This window comes from Trachypithecus francoisi, unplaced genomic scaffold (assembly GCF_009764315.1).
Source record: "Trachypithecus francoisi isolate TF-2019V2 unplaced genomic scaffold, Tfra_2.0 Contig01579, whole genome shotgun sequence".
Taxonomy (NCBI): Eukaryota; Metazoa; Chordata; class Mammalia; order Primates; family Cercopithecidae; genus Trachypithecus; species Trachypithecus francoisi.
The window spans coordinates 15,382,290-15,406,130 of NW_022681442.1; the positions used below are offsets into that span (position 1 = coordinate 15,382,290).

Below are 23,841 nucleotides of genomic sequence, written 5' to 3' on the forward strand. Positions count from 1 at the left end.
TAGGACTTCTAGCCAACCATGTTCCCCTGAATAATAGGTTCTGCCTGTTCTTGAACCATGGAACTCCCTTATGTGGAAGCAAACAACCCTGGTTCTCTTATTGGGTAAAATTCAACCAAGAGCATCCCTCCTCTCTGCCCCTTATATTTCAAACCCAAGGAAATGAGACTGTCTAGAGAGAAAACTCAAGACAGTGGACATTGAGTTGACATTTTGGGAGTTTTCCCCAGGGTGGCTGTCCCCTGCCTGCCCCTCCACTGCAGGGACCTCAGAGAGGCACTCACCACTGGTGTCTCGGAGGAGCAGAAGCCTCCTGGCCTGGCTTGACCTCTGACTTCCTACAGAAACTGCATTTGCAGAAGTTGCTCCTGGTTTCTGGGATGAAGCTTGGGAGGACACCCTTGGGCTCTGTATTCCTTTTCAGACTCTGTTGATTCTGCACTGCCTGAGCTGTCTCTGTCCACGCTGGCTATGTGAGCCTGGGCTTATGACTGCACCTCTCAGAACCTTCCTTAGCTGTCACCAGGATAATGAGCTGTTTCTGAGGGTTGATGTAAGATCTGGGAGATAATGAACAGTGTATCTAGCATGGAGTCAATATGCATTGATTTTTAGAGTCAGAGGGACTGGGTTCAAATCTCAGCACAGCCTCTTCAAGCTGTGGAAACCTGAGCAAGTCATCACCTCTCAGAACCCCTGTTCCTGACCCATATAAAAGGGGAGTGTCCCCCTCAGAAAGGAAGTTGCTTCAGCGATGGGTGTATTTGGTAAAAGGCAGATGGGACCATCATCGGTGAAGGCTATTTGTGATAGTAATGATCACAGTCATCACCACTGTTCATCTACCTGGTTTCCCTATACTTTCGAGAATATTTTTCTCTAAAAGCACATATTCTAAAAAAATTTTAAAGGTTCTTTGCTTTTACCTTGTTTTTTTGCAGCACCAACCATGTTCCATCTTCTGAACCAGAGGATGAACAAAAGCCCCTCGTCCGTTATGTCTCCAAACCATGGTGTTTTATATCAAACCTTAGTTACCACCATAAGTCACACAGCCATTACGGGGCCGCACTCAGCTGCACATAAATGCACAGGAGAATGAGAGCCTTAATAAATATTATCTGATGGTGATGAGGATGCGTGTCTGATGAGATAGGCTTCATGCACTTCTCATCAGGGACAACAATGAATCTTTTCTGTTGCTCTTGCACATTTGCATTCCCAACTGCACATTCTGAGAAAACAAATGTTTCATTTTAGGGCCGTCCCTCCTAGTTGCTTTATACCATTAATGCTGAATGTTCGCTATACAAAACAGCCACCCTCACCCCAAACCACAATGTCTTCAAAATGTCTTTCACACATTTTTGTCATTATCTTATTGTTAATTGCGCATAATTTTCTAAAATGCAGCTCATAATTGCTTCTTGTCTGAATATTTTACTAATCAAGCAAGCTAACCATGAATGAAAACAAACAGTTCTCTAATGTATTTCTGCAACCTGTGTTTGCCCCAGCGTGGGTAAAAGCAAAAGAGATGTAAGGTGATCCTGTGAAGGTATGAAAAGAAGAAGTAAGCCCAGCTAGGGCACCCTGTGTAGCTCCATGCTGTAGACAGAGTCTGCACGCAGCACTCCTTGCCATCTTGCCATTAGTGTTAAATTACAAGTGCAAAGCTGCAGGCATCCTTTTATGGTGCGCTGGAGACTGACAGGGAAGCCCGAGGGAATGCTTAGCTAATGGAGGACTGTTGATATATCTTACTGGACTGTGTCTCTTTCATTGCATTCATTTTCAAATCTGAGGAATCACAGATGATCACAAGCTGGTTCTCTTCAATACAATGTTCACAAGCCCAATTAGCGTAAGGTTTTGCATTTTTCCCACTTTTGCCTTGATCAAAGAATGACCATCAACCACAGAGAGGCTAAGAAAAACTTGAATTTTGAAAGGACTTCCATCTAGAGTATCACATTAGATTTTCGCAACCCTGTGATTTAGACAGTAGGGCAGAATGATTGGAATCATGGATGATGGTTGGAAAGCTAGGACTAGGAACCTTGTAACCTGTGCTCTTTTTTTTTTTTTTTTTTTGAGACGAGTCTCTCTCTATCACCCAGGCTGGAGTGCAGTGGTGCGATCTCGACTCACTGCAACCTCCGCCTCCTGGAGTCAGGCAATTCTCCTGCCTCAGCCTCCTAAGTAGCTGGGATTACAGGTGCGTGCCACCATGCCCAGCTAATTTTTTAATATTTTTAGTAGAGATGTATTTTTAGTAGAGATGGATTTTCACCATGCTGGCCAGGCTGGTCTCGAACTCCTGACCTCATGATCCACCCGCCTCGGCCTTCCAAAGTGCTGGGATTACAGGCGTGAGCCACCACGCCTGGCCAGCCTGTGCTCTTTTTACCATACTGTATCAATCAAGCCAGTACCAGGAGCAAGTTCTAAATTGTACCAGAAGTTCTCTTAACTGACACTCATTTAGCCAGCTCACCATAGAAGCCAACCTGTCCCTTCCCCTGCAAACATACTGGCTACTGCACAAGACTCACTGCACGGACCACACTAGCAGGCTTCGCTTCTTCTGCCCACAAGTGCCCCTCACTCTCTCCAGTTGGGATGCAGTCTTAACAAGCATCAACTGTATTTGTTCTTATGCCCTTTTGTGCTGGTTGTAGTTGGTATTTTTGCTTACATCATTTGCTAAATATTATGTAAATCACTGAAATAGGAGCCCAAAAAAAGGGTAATCCCTTCCATGCACACTAAGTGGAATATATCTGAAAAGGCAAATTCCTAAAAACAAAAAAAAAAGCCTTTGGATTAGGTGTGGGTGAGATGACTATAAAGGACCGAGTGCAATTATAAAAACACAGAAATATTGTGTACTGAGATTCTTCTGCAAGTGTCAAACGTCACTCCTGTTTTAAGGAAACTGCAACCGGGAACTGTAGACCAGGAATTATAGACGTGGCTTATGCAAAACATAAGCCAGGGAACTCCAATCAATAGACTCTTTAAAAAAAATAGAATAAAGGTGGTCCTGGTCGTATAATCCAAAAATCAGTAAAGAAATATTTAGATGTTAAACTATCACAAGAAGAGAAAACCAAACACCACATGTTCTCACTCATAGGTGGGAACTGAACAATGAGATCACTTGGACTCGGGAAGGGGAACATCACACACTGGGGCCTATCATGGGGAAGGGGGAGGGATTGCATTGGGGAGTTATACATGATATAAACGTTATGCACATGTACCCTAGAACTTAAAGTATAATAAAAAATAAAAAATAAAAAATAAAAAAATGAAAAAAAAATCATTTGATTAAAAGTAATTTTACATATGTCATAATAAAAAAGATACACTTCCAGCTCCCCTTTACTTACAGTTCTGAACACTAAAGACCAAAAAAAAGAAGAAAATATAGTCACATTAATGTTTAAAAACTCCTTTTTGCCACTTTGCAACAAAATGATTTCCTCAAATGGCATTAATATGAACAATAAAATATTTTAGAACTGGCAAAAAAAAAAAAAAAAGAAATATTTAGATGTTAAAGTTTCATATAGATATACCATTTCTAAGTGATTTTATTCTTTCATTTAATTTCCCAATTGACCACCTCGGGGCCCAGTCCCCAGTCAGGTCAAAGAAGAGGGTTGCTGATCTAGGCTTGGCACTACGCTCAAACTAAATTGCACAGTTCAACTCTGACTGTCCCATTGGTGCCAGGAATCTAAGACCTTTGCTACTAGAGCCTGTCTGTCAGCTTCAAGGCGAGGATCCCCACACCCAAACACACACATCTGGAATCTGGCTTTATTTCAACTCGCTATGCACCCATTATTGGAGGCTTCACCTAAACGTAGCCCAACCTGTCTGAGCTATGCCTCCTCTGAGTAAGAAAGTATGACTGCAGGTCCCTCATCCTGCGACTCGCCCTGCCCAGACTCACGAAACTTGGCACCCCGAGCCTTCCTGAAACTTGCGCTGAGTGAAATATCTTTACAAGGCCTTCTAAGAGCTTAATGTAATGAAAGCCTCTGGCTGAGATTCAGGCAACACAGAGACAAAGCATCTTCAGGGGGAGCAGGCAGAGGAGACCAGATAGTCCCAGGCTCAGTGGTAGAAGAGCCACCCAGGGCTACTCCAGCCCCTTCTCAGAAGCGCGCTTGCCCAAACTCATCCTGGCTGCCCTCACAGCACCTGGTTTTCTTCCTGGCCTGGGCCAGGGTCCATGGGGCTTGGCAGAATTCAACTTGGAGGAAATGCATCCCTTCCTTGCTGAACTCAGGCTCTGGAAGAAAAACACCCAAGCCCACAGGCTCAGAGCAGGCTTTATTTATGTGTCCACTTGTTTTATGCAGCTGACTTTACTGGACATTATTCAGATCAGTGGTTGCAAGTGATTGTTACCAAGTCTGTAGGAAAAGCAAACCTCCAGGAAGGTGAGTTTCAAAATAGACAGTGCCAGACGTTTTAGAAAGGCTGACCAACTGCTTGAGACCAGACCAGCAATAAAACTTCTCCCAGCAATCCCAAACGTCAATAGGCAAAATCCAAAAGTCAAAGAAAACAAAAAAAAGCCTCCAGACCACTGGGTGGGCCACCATTACTTAGCTTGGATTCACTAGCAAGGAGCTTCTTTTTTGTGTCTTCTTTATATGTACAGAAATTAATTTGAACAAATTGGTATCATGTACACAATAGAATTGTTATATAGTATTACCTATTGAAGTCTATAAGCAGGTGAGTCTATCTGACTAAATTACAATGTGAATGATGCTTACTTAGTAGCCAGTTCCTCTGCTCAGTTAACCTCAATTAAGTACATACTCTTCTTTCCATGGCTTGTCTTACAAGGGAGCATAAAATACGTAGATTTAAACTGAGAAATGGCTTTGAGTTCTGGACTTCTGCTTCTGGACTGTTGTGTGAAAAACTCATACAGTGGTTTTCCCTAGCAAAGGTCCAGTTTGTGCTGCAGAAGAGACTCGTATGCTAATAAACGGGTATTGACAAGTGTGATAGATGCAGCTAGGTACTTAGTGAGTGCTGGAGAGCAAAGTTGATTGCATTTTACAGTCTGTGTATTTCTCTGTTTATTGCTTGTATTCTGTCATTAAGCAAACAGGTTCCTAATATAGCAAATCTCTCTAATCAGTAAAGCAAGGAAGAAAAGAACCAGAGCATCATTAATTATGACTATCTGGCTGCAGACCGGACAGTCTGTTGCTATTGGATTGGGCAACTTCCCTGGTTTTATTTTCTGGAGGTAGAGCAGAAACTGGCTTTTCTTATGTGTGGAGGAGAACAGAGAAATGTTCCATGCCCTGCTGGCTGACAGCTGCCTAAAATCCGGAGATTAAACACTGGCTTCTCTACAGAAATGGAGTCTTGGGGCAGCAAAGGCCAGGCTCCGGGCGAGTGCACTTTTAAGCCTCCAATTCCATAATCAGAGTGAGCATGCTGCTCACAAGCCTGACCTGTCCCCAGAGCTTGGGGAGAGCCTGCTGTGGGCAGAACCCACGTGGAGACTGGACTGAGAGCTATAAATGATGTGTGCATCTCTGCGTTCTGCACAGGAAAGCTGCTGGCACCCCGGCAGGCTTTCCAAATGCTAATCACTGGGGTAAAAAGCAGGAGAGGCACTGCTCTGACTCCAGGTAACAGAGGTTAACAGCATCTAATGCATTTATTAACCCTCTGGTGCCAGGGACTGGCGAGGTCTGGCCCCCCACAATTACAGTGCCCTGGAAATTCATTTATGCTACGTGCCTGGACTTGGGGATTACCACCAGTGACACTTTTATAATATGAGAGCAACGACTGCTGGAGAGATGAGGCTTCATGTGCCTAAAGAACAGGTTTCCCTGGTTTTCCAGAATGTAGGGAAGGCGCTTGGTTTGGGGACAGGCTTCTCTAGTATGATGTTCATCTTCCCGTTCTCAAGATGAAAACCTCGAGGTGTGCTATATTTCGGTGGTGGTGTTTCCCCCAACTCAGAGTCAGGCAGCTTCCCCTAAACCTTATAGCTATAAATTAGAGTTAAGAAACACCTTTCCTTAAAAAGGATTAAATAATTCATTTTTCAACATACTGTAAGAATAGTTCAAACTGATGTTTTGAAAAATGAAATGCATCTTCTCTTCTTCATCTCTTGTTAAAAGGCATATTGTGTTAAAACCACAAACTGTAAGGCATGGTGTCTGCATAGGTACCGGCTGGCTGAGCTCTTTGTCAGCTCTCTGCATTTCTCATAATGATCAGGGCTGTGAGGTTCACTGAAGGGCCCCTGAACACTGTGCCAGCCCTTCTATTACTGCACCCTTCATTTTACCAGTTTGTAACTCAGGGATAAAAGGTGGTCTTCCAGTTTCTAATTTACCTTATACCTTACAAAGTCTCAGGAGTTTGGGGTTTATTTTTTCCTTTTAATTTTCCTGGGACGTCCCACTTTGCAGCAACTGAAACAGCATTTAAAGTGTGTAAGGACTTTTTTTGTGATAGTTGAAAGCGGGGGATGCCCTGTAATTTTATCTGTTTGCATTTATCATACCTGACTAGCACAACAGTGATAGCTTGATGATGTTTTCAGAAATGCTGGGGATAAAAGCCTTTAAAATGTGGAAATAACAGGTTTCTCAGGCTTCCAAAGTGGGTTTTAAGATGCAGATTTTCTTAAGTAGACTCTGTATCTGCAGAGGTAGATTTCTGACCCTCAGTGGCCACAGGAAGTTCACACTGCATACAGGACTCATAAGCATGCAACTAGCCAGAAGTTCACAGGTCTGCATCCCAGGCTGTGTCCCTCTTTCAGCAGCAGGCCCACTGTGAGAGGTTCTGAACTCTCAGCCTGATGATGCCTGTTGTTGACTCTATCCAGTCTAGACAGCCAACACACTCTGGCCCTCATCTCATTTGGTGTAAGATTTAAAGAGATCTCAAACCTATATGCAATCCTTTGATTCTGCTAATCAGACTCACAGAGCTGCCAGTGGCCCGTGCCAGGTTTGGGTGGAACTCCAGAGCCTCTCTGCTCAGCCTCTGCTGCTGTAGGGCCAGACAGCTCTGTAGGAAGCTTGTTAACACACAATGTAAGCAGAGTCTTTAGAGTCCTGTGCGTGGACTGCTAAGCCTCTGGAGTGCTGAGTGCCTCTGGGGGCTGGGAAGATGTTTAACGGGAGAGAAGGCATTTTCTCAGAGCATCCCCTGTGGGGATGTGGCTGCACATTCTTACTTGGACTCATCAGTTCCTCCAGTTATGCCAATCGAATGGTCTTCCAGGCAAGATGAGCCTGAGAGGCGCTGCTTCCAGCTTTAGCCAATGGGACTCCATGGAGACAAGGCCAGAAACTGACCTTTTCCTTTATACAGAGGCCAATGGGGTACCCACTTTGGGGGAACAAGAACTTAGAGACTGCACAGACTTGGAGCTGATCTAAATGCATTTTCTTGTGTAATTGAAGTTATGCCTGCCATTTCCAGATAGAAGACAAGATCCTCAGAGTTTACACCTGTGCGCGTCTCCCTGGTTGAAAGCTTATAAATTCTGAATGTAGTGTGAAACCCTCCGTGACTAATGAGGGTCAGAAATCTACCTATGCAGGCAGAGTCCACTTAAGAAAACCTGTTAAGATAGAGGCCTTTTCTAGCCCATTGATGAAAGCCCCTTTCTAATCATTTAATAATGGTAGGATTATACTCCTGCAGTATAGCTAATGAGTGTCACAGATTGAGTATACAATGAATAAAACACTGTCTGCTAGTGCTAATCATACCTAACAAAGTAGGAAAGAAGCCTTCCCAGCCCTTGGAACTCTTAGAAGCTACTGTGGTCTAGGACACTGAGGTGCAACTTAGCTGTGACCGCAAGCATAGAAAGAACTTGAGAGCATAATGCATCCCAGTCTAGAAATCACGCTGCCTCCCCTGTGCCATTCAGTAAATTTGTTAGTTATGCAAAGGCCCTTAGCAAGGGCTTATGTCTTTTGTAGATTATGGCCTAGAAAAGGCAGAATGTGAGGTTTTAGGGCCATTTTGGTGTCTGGGCACAATTCCAAACTTGAACAGAAATAAAACATGTAAAGCACTACACATTACTCTCTGTAGGTGACAATGCAGTGGACCAGATTTGCTATTAATATAGATTAAAAGTAGGCTTTTGAATCAGGTTCAATTCCTCTCCCAATTTCCCCTCTGATCTTCTTATACATAACATTTAGTGACCTTTGAACAGCCCAGGGATGCTTCACAGTGTCTTATTCTTGATGCTTGTTTAAAGGTTTCTATTTCATATTCACAGCTGGCATATGCAAATATAGGTAAAGATTATGATGCCTCCCAAGTAGCATTATGGTCAATAAATTACTCCTTGGGTGAACATGCTATCATTTTAGCTTAGCATGTCTTCCAGGAGTTGCAAAAGTCACAACAGGCAGCCTGCCAGTGCCAGCCACACAGAGCTGGTTGCTCAGGTCCTCCTTGATTCAAGTGTAACGCTTAGCCAGGGCTCAGCCCATTGACAAGTAAGCTCTCTGTCTGTCAATGCCAAATGGCTCCTGTTGCTGGGGATGAGGGAGGAGCATTGTGGGAGTTGTTTGTGTGGATTTTAGGGAGAAACACTGTGATGCAGGAGGCAGCACATTTTCATTTAGGAATTGAAGAGACTGGGTTTGCATCCTGAGTCTGTAAGTAAATTGTTGTGTGACCTTGAATTAGTCACTTAACTTGTCTGGACATGCATTTACACTGTCATTATTTGAGCAATGGGACGTTTCCTATGATGAAATTATCAGGTAGAAGCCCAGTGCAGGGCTGTTCCAGTTGAGGAGAAACAGGGAACTCAGTGCCTTCACAGCCCAGTCCCCTTGCAACTGCTCGGGAAACCATTTTCAAATGGCTACATTGAGGATCCGTAATGCTCTGTGTGATTCTTTGAGGATGCCCATCTGAAAGGGTCCCTGCCCTGTGCCTTAGCCCCTGATTCTATGTGATCCTAAACAGTGACTAGTGAGTAGTTTCCTCACTAGAGAGGAGCCCCAAGAACCCAGGGACCGGGTCCTATTTTGTTCATCACCATATACCCAGCATTGGTAAACAGGTACTCAGTAAGGGTTTGTTGACTGGAACAACAAATAAACAAATGAACAAATAAACAAGCTCAGGAAGGCCTCTGTCTATATTACTCATAAATGCAGATGTTTATTGCAATATTTTTACCTAGAAGGAGGTACTTCCCAAAAATTAACTTTAAGAAATGAGGGATGACTTCAAAACGTTTTCTTTAGTAACCTAGTCCTGGGCTGCTCCTTCAGGAGCCACTTGGCTTTGAAATGGGGTAAGTTGGAATTGAGATGTGCCATGCCAAACGCACCAGATTCTGAACACGTAGACTGGACAAAAAGAATGTAAAGTAGCTTATTAATATTGAGTACATTTTGAAATGGTAATATATTGGGTTAAATAAAATATATTAAAATTAACTTCACCTGATATCTCTTTATTACATGGCTACTAGAAAATGTTCAATTATATTTGGAGCTCACAGCTGCGTCTCACATATTTATCAGAGAGCATTGCCCTAGACAGCTGATTAATGGATCATCAGTAATTACTCTTCTGTATTATGTTTGAGCATTTTTTTTTCTTGTCTCTCTCCAGGCACAGAAGCTAAAATCCAATGTGTCGGGCAATACACACCTCTGCATTTCCAATGTAAGTATGTTTCTTTTGGAGGCTTCCTGCATTTATAGAAACATAGCCTTTGGACCCCTGGGGCAGGGTAGCATATAAAGCATTCAAAGACAAGAAGGTATCCAGTCTACAAGAAATCTAAGCCACCCTCCATGACCATCTGTCCTTTGAGCAAGGTGAAGACTTTGAATTCCAGTTCACAAAGTTGGAAGTAAGCCTGGGACCCAGGATCTTTGTCCCAGGATTAATACAAGTGTTCCAAGGCCCTGAGCCTCTCTGTAATCACAGTCATGTAAAATCATCCAGCACAGAGAAGATACATAGCAAATCTCACTGCTACCAGATGTTCTCTATCTGTGGTGACTCTGGTGCCTCTGACCTCCACAGGCCCCCATGGTACTTACATTACTCAATCCAGTTTACTGGTGAGGAGACCGATAATTCTGCTGTGTGTGGGCCCTGGTTCCTTGTGTAGGAGGTTGGCATTATGGGATGAAGCAGGTGCTGGCAACGGGGATGGAGGATTCTGTCCTGAGGAAGGACAGCTGTGCTGGCTGGGAGTCCAGAAGCTGGAGTTCTGGTTTGGTTCTCCCAGCAATGAGCAAGCAAGCGCTTGCTCTCTCCAACTCCTCATCTATAAAATCTGGGATTGAACTGGCTCATGCAGGGAGAGGCTGCTCTGCCTGTCTCCAATGCTGTCTGTGACCCATCTCTACACAAACTGTCACTTGTTCGGGCAAGTTTCCTGAGATGACTCTGCTGTCCTCCTTCCCTGATGGGGACAGACAGCGAGCATTCCTTTTCAGCCAGTGATAGGAGAAGCGTTCCGTGCTGCACAGCTAACAGTTACCTGTGCAACATGGAACCCTGGAGAGAGAGGTAAAGAATGGCAGGGGTACCTGAACTCAGATATCTTCCCCCCAAATGAATTTAATAATCCCTAACGGGAGAGCAAGCAGTAAGCATTGACCAATTTATCAAAAGTATCTGGTTCTAAACCAGATTCATGGTTTCTTCCCATAAAACTGCAAGTCAGTGAATTTGAGTCTCAGTGGTAAAATCTTGGTCAGCTTTGGTGAGTGGGTCAGCCAGTGGGGAGCTGGGGGGAGAGAGAGTGTAAAGTATACTGTGGTAGAGAGAAGACATGCAGTGAATGATAATGAAACCATTCTTTCTTACAGGGTAATTATGAAAAAGAAGGTCTCGGTGCTTCCAGCCACATAACCACAAAATCAATGGCTGCTCCTCCAAGCTGCGGTCTGAGCCCACTGCTGGTTCTGGTGGTAACCGCTCTGTCTACCCTATTATCTTTATCTTTAGCAGAAACATCGTAGCTGCATTTAAAAAAATACAATATGGACATGTAAAAAGACAAAAACCAAGTTATCTGTTTCCTGTTCTCTTGTATAGCTGAAATTCCAGTTTTAGGAGCTCAGTTGAGAAACAGTTCCATCCAACTGGAACATTTTTTTTTTTTAAGACAGCTTCTTGTGATCCTTCGGGGCTTCTGTGAAAAACCTGATGCAGTGCTCCATTCCAAACTCAGAAGGCTTTGGGATATGCTGTATTTTAAAAGGACAGTTTGTAAATTGGGCTGTAAAGCAAACTGGGGCTGTGTTTTTGATGATGATGATAATGACAATGACAATGATGATGATGATGATGATTTTAACAGTTTTACTTCTGGCCTTTCCTAGCTAGAGAAGGAGTTAATATTTCTAAGGTAACTCCCATATATCATCTAATGACATTGATTTCTAATGATACAAATTTCAACCTGACATTGATGCCATGCTTTTTTGCCACAAAGAAGATTCTTATCAAGAGTGGGCTTTGTGGAAACAGCTGGTACTGATGTTCACCTTTCTATATGTACTAGCATTTTCCATGCTGATGTTTATGTACTGTAAACAGTTCTGCACTCTTGTACAAAAGAAAAAACACCTGTCACATCTAAATATAGTATCTGTCTTTTAGTCAAAATAGAGAGTGGGGAATGAGTGTGCCGAGTCAGTACCTCAATCCCTGAACAGCACTCTTCTAATCCTAAGCCTTACCTGAGTGAGAAGCCCTTTACCTAACAAGAGTCCAATATAGCTGAAACGTCGCTCTAATACTCTTTACACTTATGAGATTATATGTAGAAAAAATTTTACTACTAAATGATTTCAACTATTGGCTTTCTATATTTTGAAAGTAATGATATTGTCTCATTTTTTTACTGATGGTTTATTACAAAAATACAGAGCTTGTTTCCCCTCATAAGTAGTGTTCGCTCCGATATGAACGTCACAAATATAGTTCTTCAAAAGCAGACTCTGAGAAGCCTCGTGCTGTAGTAGAAAGTTCTGCATCACGTGACCGTGGACAGGCAGGAGGAAACAGAGCAGACAAGCATTGTCTTTTATTATTTCTTGAAGTGCAAGCATGCATACCTGTGGAGGGAACTGGTGGCTGCTTGCAAATGTTCTGCAGCATCTCATGGCACCCTTGTCATGATGCAATCCGGCACCTTGGTTTTCAGGTTATCTGACAAAGGCAGCTTTGATTGGGACACATGGGCATGGGCAGGTTGTCCTTTCTTTGGAAGCACATCCATGCTGGGATGCCCAGTTCTTTTCCTAAGGATTGTCCTTAGTCCTGACTGCAATGTCTTGGCCACTGTTTGGAGCCGTTTGGTCTGAAGGTCATTAAGGATCTGCTTTGCATCTTGTTTTATGTCCTCCGTGACAGACTGCAGACCATGTTAGAAAAGAAGGAAGGTTTGTGGATCAAGAGGGTTGGCATTAGGTTTGGTGCGATGAGTTGGTTGGCACAGATCAGCAGAACAGGACCCTGGTGATAAGGCATCTGGCTTTGCTAACCACATATCATCTTCCATTATTCTCTTTCTTGACTAAGTAGACCCGAAAGTGCACTGTCGAAGTCTGGTTTAGATGGCGAGATTCTGAATCTACAGTGATTAAGTACTGGTGGCCACTTTTCTCCAACATTAAGTAAAGAAGCAGAGATCCCACCTTGATAAAGTGCTGGGGAGCACTGGCTTTTTTCCCACATTGGCAGAGAGGTGGAGGAGGAAACCAGGGTGCACGTTTCTACAGATCCCCTTTGCCTGCTGGTGTTTGCCTTGTAAGATTAGTCAAATCACTAGGGGGAAGGGGAAATCCATGAAATCCAAGATAAAGGCATAGTCTTTTAGCTCTATTGGTGTTCAAAGTGCATTTGTGTCCAAATGTTAATCAACACAAATATACAGTACTCGGTACTGACTTTTTTCACTTCAAAATGTTTTCAAGGGAAATTCCGCAGACACTCAACTGTATTTAATTAGTGAAAAGTTCTATAAAGACTCTTACTTTGAATACACATTAAATGTGTCAAAATATTTGGAATGCCAGTTATCTATGAGCGCATATCTCTTACAGAGCATATTTTGTTTTCATTAAGTTATCTCTGTGTATCTACACTGGACTAATTGCATAGGGATCTGATTCTATGTGATCCACTGTAGAAAACTATTGATTACTTCTGCAGTAACAGCAGCTCTAATTAGCTTCAGATGACCAAAGAGGAAATGGGAGTTTCAGTGCTAACAAGGGCAGCCTTCATTGAAGAATGCATGGGTAGGCAACATATAAATTAAATTTTGAAAAGCCTCATCTGTCACCAACAAAGATCTCATTTTTCTTCAGTGATAAAAGCATATTCAAGTTACCAAATCCTCAATTTGAAAATCAGTTGCTGATTAAATAAATAGGGGGAAGCATCTCGTTCAGGGACAACACGTTGGAGAGATTCTTATCAAAGCAAGCCAAGCAAGGTTTCTGCCACTCAGTGTGATCTTAGTTTGACACAGTGACCCTCAAACACCACCATTTGCCCCAAAACTGGAGCACAATGATTTAAATCATTTACCTGTCTCACTTCTTCTTGGCATGCTTAAAAGCAAAAATGATTCACTACTTCCTGTCCTTCAGTCCGGGCATTCGGGGTGCCAGTGAAGACAGGGATTATCTGCTGAGGTTTGGGTGTCTTGCAGGAAGTATCTCATTGCAGTTAATTTTGATGAAATGAAACAGTAACTAGGGTCCATGCAGCCCATGACTCCCTGATTACATCTAGCCATGCCCTACTTATTATTTCAGAAAGAAAGAGAGGAGGAATAAAGGCAGTATTGCCACACTGATTAGAAGCACATTCATTCCACTTTGATGTTGAATATTTTTGACCGATATATGCTTGAGTACCTTTTTAATAGAGCACATGAAGGAAGAAGCGCACAACATAGAGAAGGAATTGAGAATGCCAATTACATATTTATTTTTCCATACCTGATTTTTTTCAAGTCTCTAATAAAAAAAGTATAAGTTGAGATTAACATAGGTTATTTTTCATGAAGTATAGCAAACGATCTAGAATGTGATAGGAGTGTGATTTCCATTTCATTTTTTTTAAAACACATTTTTTTGCTGTAGTAAGAATGTCTTAGAAGTTGTGTCTTCAGGTTACTCAAACACCCGACAGGGCTCCTCCAGAGCTGCCCCAGCCTTTGATTTGGTCCATATTCAGACACTTCCTATCTTGCATACACTCTGAGGATGGGTCGCTTCTAGCTGCTGCCCGTCTCCCTCTTGCCTTCTTGTCTCTAAATCAGACATTCCCAAGCACTCCATCTGCTGTACTAGGAGTGTGGGAGAGCCAAAGCATTTTGGAGTCCGTGTAAAGTGCCTGGGAAAAGAGATGTAAGAGCAGTGGGAGTTTATATAATTAGCAAATTCTTTTCTCAGAATTCAGCAGAAATGTATTTCTGTTGTTATTATTTACAAAATTGTGGCCTCAGAGGAGCTGTCTTTTGGAAAATAAGTTTTCATTCATGCAGTTAGACATGCACGATGTATTTGAATCAATAAACTCCAGACCAGAAAAGGGCTGCTTAAATGAATTCACATGTTCTAATTCTCTTTTGAGGCTGTTGATGATCTCCTGGATTCATAACCCCATGATCTGTGTTGCTTTTGCCTCTGCTCTTTGATAAAGCAAATCAGACTGTGTGACACCCATCTTTTCAAGAACAACCTAAAAGCGATGACAACAGGCAGGAGTGAATTACCACTGGCCTGGGCACAGTGACAGCAGAAGGCCCATCTGAGCTTGGAGAGTTGGAGCAATAAGGCAAAATCAAGGTGCAACAGTGGGCCATGTTCGAAGGGTGAATGGATCAGAGTCCGCTGATGTTCCTTACTGATCAGAATAGGAACCTTCTAACAGAACAGCCAGAGTTCCTTGAATCAGGCAGAAGTTATTTAGAGACAGGAAGCCAGAGCTAATAAAAATATCCGAATGACAGAGGAAGAAATTTCTTATTAGAAATTCTAAAATAAAACAAGTGGGTATTTGGTTGGATACCCTTAGAAGCTACATTTTTCTCTCGTCCCTAAGATAGATATCTCAAGTGTATATCTGACACCTCTTGACTTTGACACAGCTCTGCTTCTCAAGTGACCATTTGTTTTAAGTCTGTTGTCTAGAATTCTTTGTAAGGGCTGGACCTCTGAAAAAGATTCTCACTGCAGAGGCCTTAAATCTGTGGTTTTTTGCCAGTACCTCCGACCTGGGATGTATTCTGTAGGACATTTCATTTATATCAGGATATTGGCTGATTCAGCTCTCTTTCATCGTTATTATTCAGGCCTCCCTCCACCACCTTGTTCTTTATTGCCTAAGTATTGCCCTCCCCAATTCTTCATCGTAATCGCTCTAAATTTAGTTCGACCCAAATTACTTTGTGTTCCAACAGATATCTTTTAACACAGAGAAGCCTCTCTCAGGAGCCAGATGATCTGAAGATGATGCTAATCCCCAAATACAAAGTTCCTCCAGCTAACTCTCCTCTGAGCTCTCTCTTCTTAGCTTTGGGATTGGGGATGGTCTTATCCTTGCCAGGAATCCCTTTGTTGCTCCCAGTGTCTCTGATGAGCTTCTCCTCCCTCCCAGAGACCATGCAGGGGTGGTTTTCAGCAGAATGTGCCACCTGCACTTCTGATTGTTCTGAGACCCAGCCCAGAGGGGTGGAGAAGGCGCACAAACCCTATTCCAATAAACTGCCTGCAGAGAACCACAGCCTGCTAATAGTCATTGAGGTCTCAGCCCCCTAAGGTCTCCAAGCTCATTTGACCAGCGCAGCTGCGACTTCGGCTGTCTGCCTCTGGCAGGTGCCAGTATCAGCATCTTGTCCCACTGCCATGGGGAGTTAATTTTTGCTCCAGGGCAGCTGCCAAGCCCAGCACCAGCATCAATAGAAGGTTTTCTCTGATTTTCTTCTCTTCATCTCAGGCTAGGCTTTCTTACCAATCCCCAGTTTTGTTTTGTAGGGTGCCAGGAGACTGGCCAGAGATCTTTAGCCTCTTCCTTAGTTTGAACATCTCTTGCTGCTCACACCCATGCTTCTTCAGCAGAAAGCATGACCCATAGTAGGTACTCAGAAACTGGTTAAATGAAAAACCTTGACATTTAAGGGCTTTCTTCTGTCATACAGTAGCAAGAACTGGCCTATTGGCATCATATTCCTGGCATTGGGCTGTATTGATCCTGAATGTGTCCTCCTGAGGTTTTTGAGGGTGACCTGGGAGAAAGGGTCTGAGAAAGCATTGGGATCCAAGTGACTTTAAATCTGCCCATGGCATTTCCTGCTGAGAGGTGAGAAACTAGCATCTTTCCCAGCAGGCTCACATCTGCCAGAAAGGACAGAGCCCAAAATGGGGGTAGACTTTGTGAAAAATTCGCCAGTTAGTCCGCTGAGATTTTAATCTGCCTCAAGCACAGGATGCTGACAAGAAAGGTAAGACCACTCCCCCAATCCCAGACGAATACCAGGGATGACAAGTTCTCCATCAGTATCCTGAGAAGCCACATCAAATGCTTATCCAGTCAGCACATTTATTGAGTGAGTACTCTGACAGAATGAACTAGCATTTGGAGCTGAACTTGAGAACACAGGGCCCTCTGACAGCAGCTTAGGGAAACCCATCCCTTCCAGATTGGCAGAATCCTTCCATTTCACGTCCTTCGGAGACGCTGTATTCTCTTTACAAAATCATTCATGAAACTTAGACTCAGTCTCCCAGGGGGTAAGTCCTGCGCCATGTGCAAACAATGACAAATCCAGCTCTTCCATGATAGAGAAGGCAAACACACCCACCTTCATCCTGAGCCTAAAAGGCCACCTTGGAGCACTTAGGCGGCCACTCGTCTGGGCCTCAGAGGGCCATGAGCTTGGCCAGGTAGGCACAGCGGTGGGGAAGTCACAACTGTCAGGTACCGGCCGTGGTGCAGGTGGGAATTGGAGATGCCAGAGCTGCTTTAGCTGAGGAAAGCAAACAGCAGGGCTCAAAGGAGCAAAACTTCGACTGTGCACATTGACCCCGATACCTGCAAGCATAGCACAGATCCTAAGACTAGAGTGAAGTAGGAAGAAGAATGAGAAAATCCAGTGGATGTCCTGAATATAGGGAACCAGGGCTATTGAAAATCAGTAAAGGTTGATTACCTGGGGCCAGACCAGGTGACTGTGGCAGTGCAGGTGAAGGTACCCTGGGCCTTCTCAGTTCACTGGCTCATAAGGCTCCACCAATAATACGTGATTCTCTCTCTTTCTCTCTCTCTCTGTCTCACACAGACACACACACACACAGATTGGAGAGTTATATGATCCAGCATTATCTTCCTGGTGCGCTTGATCAAGCATGCTTGATCTGGAATTGTTTATTATTATTATTACTATTATTTAGCTGTAGCTGATGGCATTTCTCAAATGTGGAGAAGGAGAATGGAAATTGCAGAACCAAATCAGTTTGCCCTGCCATATTTGGCTGTGGTCTTACTGTCATTGGGCATTTCTGATGTGCTCTTCTGGATTCAGAAAGAGCTGATTGTCCTCCGAGGGTTGAAAAAACAGTTTCAGAAACCTGAATCCAGGGCCTTATAGTTCTCATTATCTATCTTCTTCTCCCTTCCCTCACCCAAGGGAGTGGGGGAAACACTTTTCACTGCAGAGTTTGCTTTAAAGAGTTTTCCCATCTTGCGTGCATTATCCCTTGATATTGAAATTATTTTCTCAGTTTAATCCAACTCCTGCTGAGAAGCTGTGTGAGATTTAGGTTGTGGGATTTTTTTCTTGTACTCTTTTGGATGGTGTTGCATTTTTCACTCTTAACCTGAGGGTATGTTTCAGCTTATGTTCGTTCTGTCTCATGCAGGTTTATAGTACGGTGGAGTAGAGAAGGCGGCTTCTGATTTAATTCCTTCCCGAGTGAGGGGTTCAGACAACCAGTCTCCTCAGAACAGGGGTGAGGGGTTGACTGAGCTTTGTTGAGAAGCCTCCGGTTAGGCTTCGGGCACGTCTCCATGTTCTATTGTGTGTTTACTGAGCTTCCCACTGGTAGAAGATGACACATTTGTCTCATCGTCCTGTGTATCTGCTTTCCAGAGGACACTGGGACATTCTCCTGGGGTCACTCCCACACGGCTTCCTCACACAGCTGTTTTGCAACAGCCTTTATTGCCAACACCCGTGGAAGAACATCTCCTGTAGGAGTACAAGTTTTGCAATTTGGACTTTGGAAGTGGTTTTGTGATGTTTGAATTTTCTGTTAGCCTATTGCTCAAGCACTACAGAATGTACATAGTCCCTTTGGCCATCCTCGCACCCCAGAATATCCTAATAAACATTGTTTCCTTTTTTTTAAAAAAAAAAAAAAAGAAAAATCATTGTGGTGTCTTTTTCTTTTATCCCATTCACCGGAAAACGCTCTTGAAATCTGCAAACATGTAGAAATCCCCAGTGTCAAAACAATGGGTTTTCTTGACAACAGATCAGAAGGACTAAGTGTGGCTGCCACAAATACTTCCAGACCATGTTTCCGAACCTTGGTACTATTGACACTCAGGGCCAGATAATTGTATTTTGGGTGAATGGGCTTGTCACATCTTATACATTGTTGATGTTCAGCCGCATCCTTTGGTAGCCCCCCATCTACACATGTGGTCAAAGCTATCTCTAGACATTGCCAAGGGTCCTCTGAGCCTAGGCAACATCACCCTTGCTTGAGAACCACTATTTCAGAGTCAACCTTTTGCTCATATATGAGTTGCAAAAGGCAGCAGGGTGTAGTGTAGGAGCCTGCGGGGGAGACAGCACTGGGCTTTACCCCACACCTGACATTTATATTATGTTCTCAAAATACAATGTTATAATTAGAGGATAGGGTTGGTGGATTCCTAGTTACCATCATATGTGTATTGTATGATTTCTATAGGCTTATAAATAGTATTTTGATAAAAGATAAAGACTTAGAATGAGGTGGTTGTTCTTGTTTCCAGCATCTAGCTCAGTGCCTGGCCAAGAAGAATCATTTAACATCACATGAGGCCATGAATTAGGATGGTGAAGGTGGCTGCGCAAAATATGACTCCCCTATTTCCCTGAGGAAGTTATCATCTTTGGCATCCTTATCACTGCCAGGAACTTTTAAGGCAAAATGTTAAGACATAAAACATAGTAATTAATATTGCTACTGTTGTTTGCTTCAGTATGCAACTAATAGTCCCTGAAACAGCAAGAAGACCTTGCTTGCTCTAAGACAGAAGCCTGTATTTCACTTGGGATTCTGCAGGACACGCTTTTGTTCTCTTGTGATTTTTCTTTTAGCTGGGCTTTCCTATTGTCTTGCTTCCTGGCTCTGCTTTCAGATGACCAAGTTTAGAATGATTCCACAGAATCCCCAAGTTGGTTCGGATGAAAAATTTGTGTGAACATTTGGACCTCGGCCTGGTGTTTTAAAGGTATAACAAAAGCCTAGATTCCAGCAGCTCACCTGGCTCTGGGCTTCTCGGGACAGCTTTTGCAGAAATCCCCAAGTTCATTCCCGGAGAAATGAACCCCAGCTGTCAGCACAGATGGTACAGGGCCCGTGGGGATGGGCAGGACTAGAACACTCCCAGAATCATCAAGCAGAAGTGGGAGACAGAGCCGCAGCGAGCGCCCTGGGGACCTTCAGGGTCCTCCTACCCCTGTCCGTTCATATTCTAATCATCTTCGGAATGCAACCAAATCCCTGGGATGCAGGTGATAGAAAATTTAGGAGCTGGAACAAGAAATGACTAATAAAACCCTGAGAGAAATGCCAAGAAAGTGAATAAAATCTGTGACAGAAACAAGATACAAGACTGCTTGTGTTTGGTGACATAAATAAAACATAAACGAGAACACAGTGATGCGAAGATATGAGCAGGGGTATCCATAAAAGTCCCATAAACTGGCAGTGCTGGATGCCCTGATGGGCTTTAGCCTCACAGAGATGTCTGCCATCCAGGCTGGTAGACAGATAATTCACCATATTTAAAAGATAAGGTGAGCGTTTGGCCTGGCTGGTTATATAAATAAGGACAATAAGAAAAAAGCAAAAACTGTACGACAATATGTATCAGAATTTAAAATCTACATCTCCTTTGAACCAACAATTTCACTGCAAGGAATTTGCCCTTCATTCTTATACAGGGTGTCAAGACGCATGCAATACTATTTTTACCACAGAATAATTTGTAATAACAAATGACTTGAAACAACCTGAATGCCCATCAATAGTGATCTGGTTAAAGAACTTATAGCGCAGCTAGGTGAGGGAATATTAAGCAACTATTTTAAAAAGGGAGACGTACATCCACTAAACCAAAAGGGGTCTATAGTGTGTTGAGTGAAATGGCAAGGTACAGGACGGTGAAAAATATTGTCCTACTTGTATGGAGTTTAAAAAGATAGATGGTAGACAAATATTGATGATAGAGATAGATCATAGATAGATGATTGACAGAGAGAGGGATGATATACTCTACATTGATATAGGTAGACAGGTATAGATATAGGTAGGTATAGATAGATGATTGATAGATGGTAAATAGATGACAGCTAGATGTACGTAGATCAATAGATATATAGATGATACAGGTAGGCAATAGATGCTAGGTAGATAATAGAGAGGTAGATAAGTATAAATAACTATAGATAAATAATAGATGATGGCTAGATAATTGATGTAGATATAAATAGGTAGAGATAGAGATATTAATAGATGATAGATGATAAATTTCTATAGATAGGTAATTGACCATAAATAGGTAGCTAGAAAGATAATAAACAGACATGAATATTCCCTAGATATAGTTTTTACATAGTTTTTACTGTATCCATATATTATTTGTACCCATTGTTTTTAGAGAATAAAAAGTAAAGGAAGGACAAGCTGTGCAACTTCTGGAACCCAGCTCAGATTCTGAGCCTTGCTCTTCGGAGGAGAGAGGCTGATGCAGCCCTGACTCAGAGCGCTCCCAGGGCTCTGCAGAGTTCCCTGCTGCAGTCAGCCAAGCCCTGCACAGCCCAAGAAGCAGTGAGTGGCTGCCCCCACCAGCACCTCCTGCAAGATGAATTGCCGCAATTTAGGGAAGAGGCACCTTAGGGGCACCTGCTGTGCACTGTGTTGTATAGGAGGGTTTTAAAATAACTCCTCTCCCTGTGATTGACAACCTAAGGGTGAGTCATTTCCATGCAGGGCCTTCCCAGCCCAAGGGGAGGCTGGGTCAGCTCTTCCAAGAATGAACCCCACCCTGCAGACGGTACTCTCAGAAGGCTCATGATAGTAACAGCTGTCAGTTGCTGGGTGCTCACCATGCACCAAGCCTGGGGATGGATGGGCTGTATGCACATGATCTCATTCAGTCCTCACAGGAGCTCAGATACGTTTAATTTCATTTTGCAATTGAGGAGACTGAGGCTCAGAGAGAGCAAATGACTGATGCAAAGTCACACAGCCAGGGTGGAATTCCAATTCTGTTTTCTGATGTCAGAGCCCATTTAGACATCCTCTTCTGCTCGCAGGCCTGTGGGGAGAAAGTCTCCTGGCTTCTGAGCAGGAAAGCTCGCAGGTACACCCACACCCCTCGGCCCTACCACATTTCCCTCCATCCACACTTGGGGCTATGTTCTGAGAGCTGCCCAAGTCAGCATAATGCGGCATAAGTTTGTCTTCAAAAGGTAATTAGATTACCTCCCTTGCCTTAAGGAAAAGAACAGCAGATTTAAAAAGAAATATGACAAGCCATCTGAGTGCCGGGACTGCTCCCCTTAGACTCACACTTCCATTTCAGTCCCTCATTCCAGACATAAAACCAATTAAAGCAGTGGCAACGTATACAGTTAACACCAAGTGACAAAAGCCTGCCTAAGTGTTTTAAAGAATCTCATTTACCCACAGGCTGTGCCCGGAGAAACCTTGCTGGCCTGGTATCCTACAACTTGGGAAGTGCATGACCCAGCTCTGACTTCTGGGGGTGCTCAGCCATCCTCCTCAGAATCTCCTTCCAGCTGTCACCCTCTGAGCCTGGTCTGTCTTCAGTCTGGGGACAGCAGACAAGGGGAGGTGGTAGGGGCAGGTCTTAAATGTCTGACCCTGGCTGGCTTAGGAAAATGTTTTGGTCCCTAGTCCCCGTCTGATTCTAGATCTCCAGCTCTCCCACTCCTGCCCACGCCCAGACAACCCTCAGGGGAGAAAGCACTGGACTTGACGGTCCTCACCTTGAGGTCCGCCACAGAATGGCAGAAGCAGCTTCCTTTGCCTTAGCACCTCAGGACCAGGGCGTCTCCCTTTGAAGTGAGCAGATCAAGAAATTCAGCTTTTGGAAAGGAGCTACAAAAACTAGGACCCAAACTGAGAAGAAATTATAAACCAGGCAATAAGGAAAACGTGGCTTCTGGGATGTGTTGTTCTGGCATAAGTTTACTTCCCTTCCAGGTAACAGAAAGTGAATCCCCAGGCCCATCAGTTGGGAAGGTCCAGTATCAGAATAGGAGAGCAGCCACACTCTGATACAAGCCTGGTTTGTTTTCCTTCTTCCAAACATTTCCATCACTGGAAGATGCTTCAGGTGCTCAGATGAAGTCACCAAGCTTGGGAGCAGTTCAGAGTCCACAGCGCACCTTCACAGGCAGGCATGTTCTCCCTGGACAGCCCCGCTGGTGGGTGGGGAGCTGGTTGATCGTCCCCATTCCAGGATGTGTCTGTCTGACCGGTGGCAGAGGGGACCCTGCAGTCCAGGAGTCCTTCTCCCAGCCCCCTTCCCCTGTGTCATGGCCTCTCCTCCAGCTCCCTGTCTTCTTTTCTGACATCTTCCCACTCATGCCAGAATTGCAAAATATTTTAATTTACTATCTGCTTTTGCAGAGCACACCCGTACAGTCTACTGTATTTTTCTCTTCTACTAAGTTTTTCAAGGCAGTTTTTATGTGGTATTGAATAACCCCTGCTATCATTCAGAAAATAGGCAACTTCATGTGCCTAGCCTGGGGTTCCAGAGATCTCACAGCGTGCTGTTCACTTGCTCAAGGGCCTCAGCCCTGGTGGATCACCAAAGGGAGCAGAGGGCGGTGGCTTCCTCACTGGACACTTAAATGACTCAAGGTTGCAAACCCAGGTGTGGGGACCAGGTCAATGAGGGGGGCTGCCAGTACTGGCCCCAGTGGAGCCGATGACCTCCAGGTGTTATGCGAGCAGGGAGCCCCTACATCCAGTTGCACTTCACCCCCAGAACTAGCACCAAGCCAGCAAAGCCCAGATTTCTCAGACACTGGCACCTCCAGATCTGTTCACAGGCCTCTGTCCTCCCCCAACACACCTCCCCACCAAACAGTCCTTTTCTGTTTGGGTCTCTGCTTGGTCTCTGTCTCTTCACATCTGGAATCAAAGACTTGTTTCCAGAGGGCCCCTACTTTCATCGGTGGTTCCTCTTCTAAGCATGATGATTACATTGGGTTTTCAGGGCAGCCTACGAGGCAGTTACTGCAGTCTCTATTTTGCCAATGAAGAAATAGAGGTTAAGTAACTTGGCAAAGTCCCATGAATCAGAGGGGACCATGGGGTCTGAATCCAGGCAGCCTGATTCAAGGGTCTGCTTTGTAACCTCTGTGTCATCCTGCAACAGCCTGAAGAGGTTTCCTGCAAATCGCATCATTTTCAAGGCCATGAAAGGAAAAGATTTTTAAAGAAACGTGAGGTGTTACATTGGTCATCCTTTAGGATGGTGAATAAC

General features: G+C 43.9%; 1 protein-coding gene across 4 annotated transcripts in view; it reads left to right on the plus strand.

Moving 5' to 3' along the window:
* The window catches only part of GFRA1 (GDNF family receptor alpha 1), a 227,051-nt gene extending 208,605 nt beyond the window's left edge, over positions 1 to 18,446 (plus strand). For 3 of the 4 annotated variants that reach the window (XM_033181704.1, XM_033181711.1, XM_033181719.1), the window contains exons 10-11: positions 9,673 to 9,726; positions 10,887 to 11,077. In XM_033181704.1, the coding sequence (XP_033037595.1) occupies positions 9,673 to 9,726; positions 10,887 to 11,039 (207 nt within the window). In that variant the 3' untranslated portion in view covers positions 11,040 to 11,077. Of the gene's footprint in view, positions 1 to 9,672; positions 9,727 to 10,886 lie in introns of all 4 variants that reach the window. The other variant, XM_033181727.1, reaches the window with a different exon arrangement.
* The last annotated feature ends 5,395 nt before the right edge of the window (positions 18,447 to 23,841 follow it).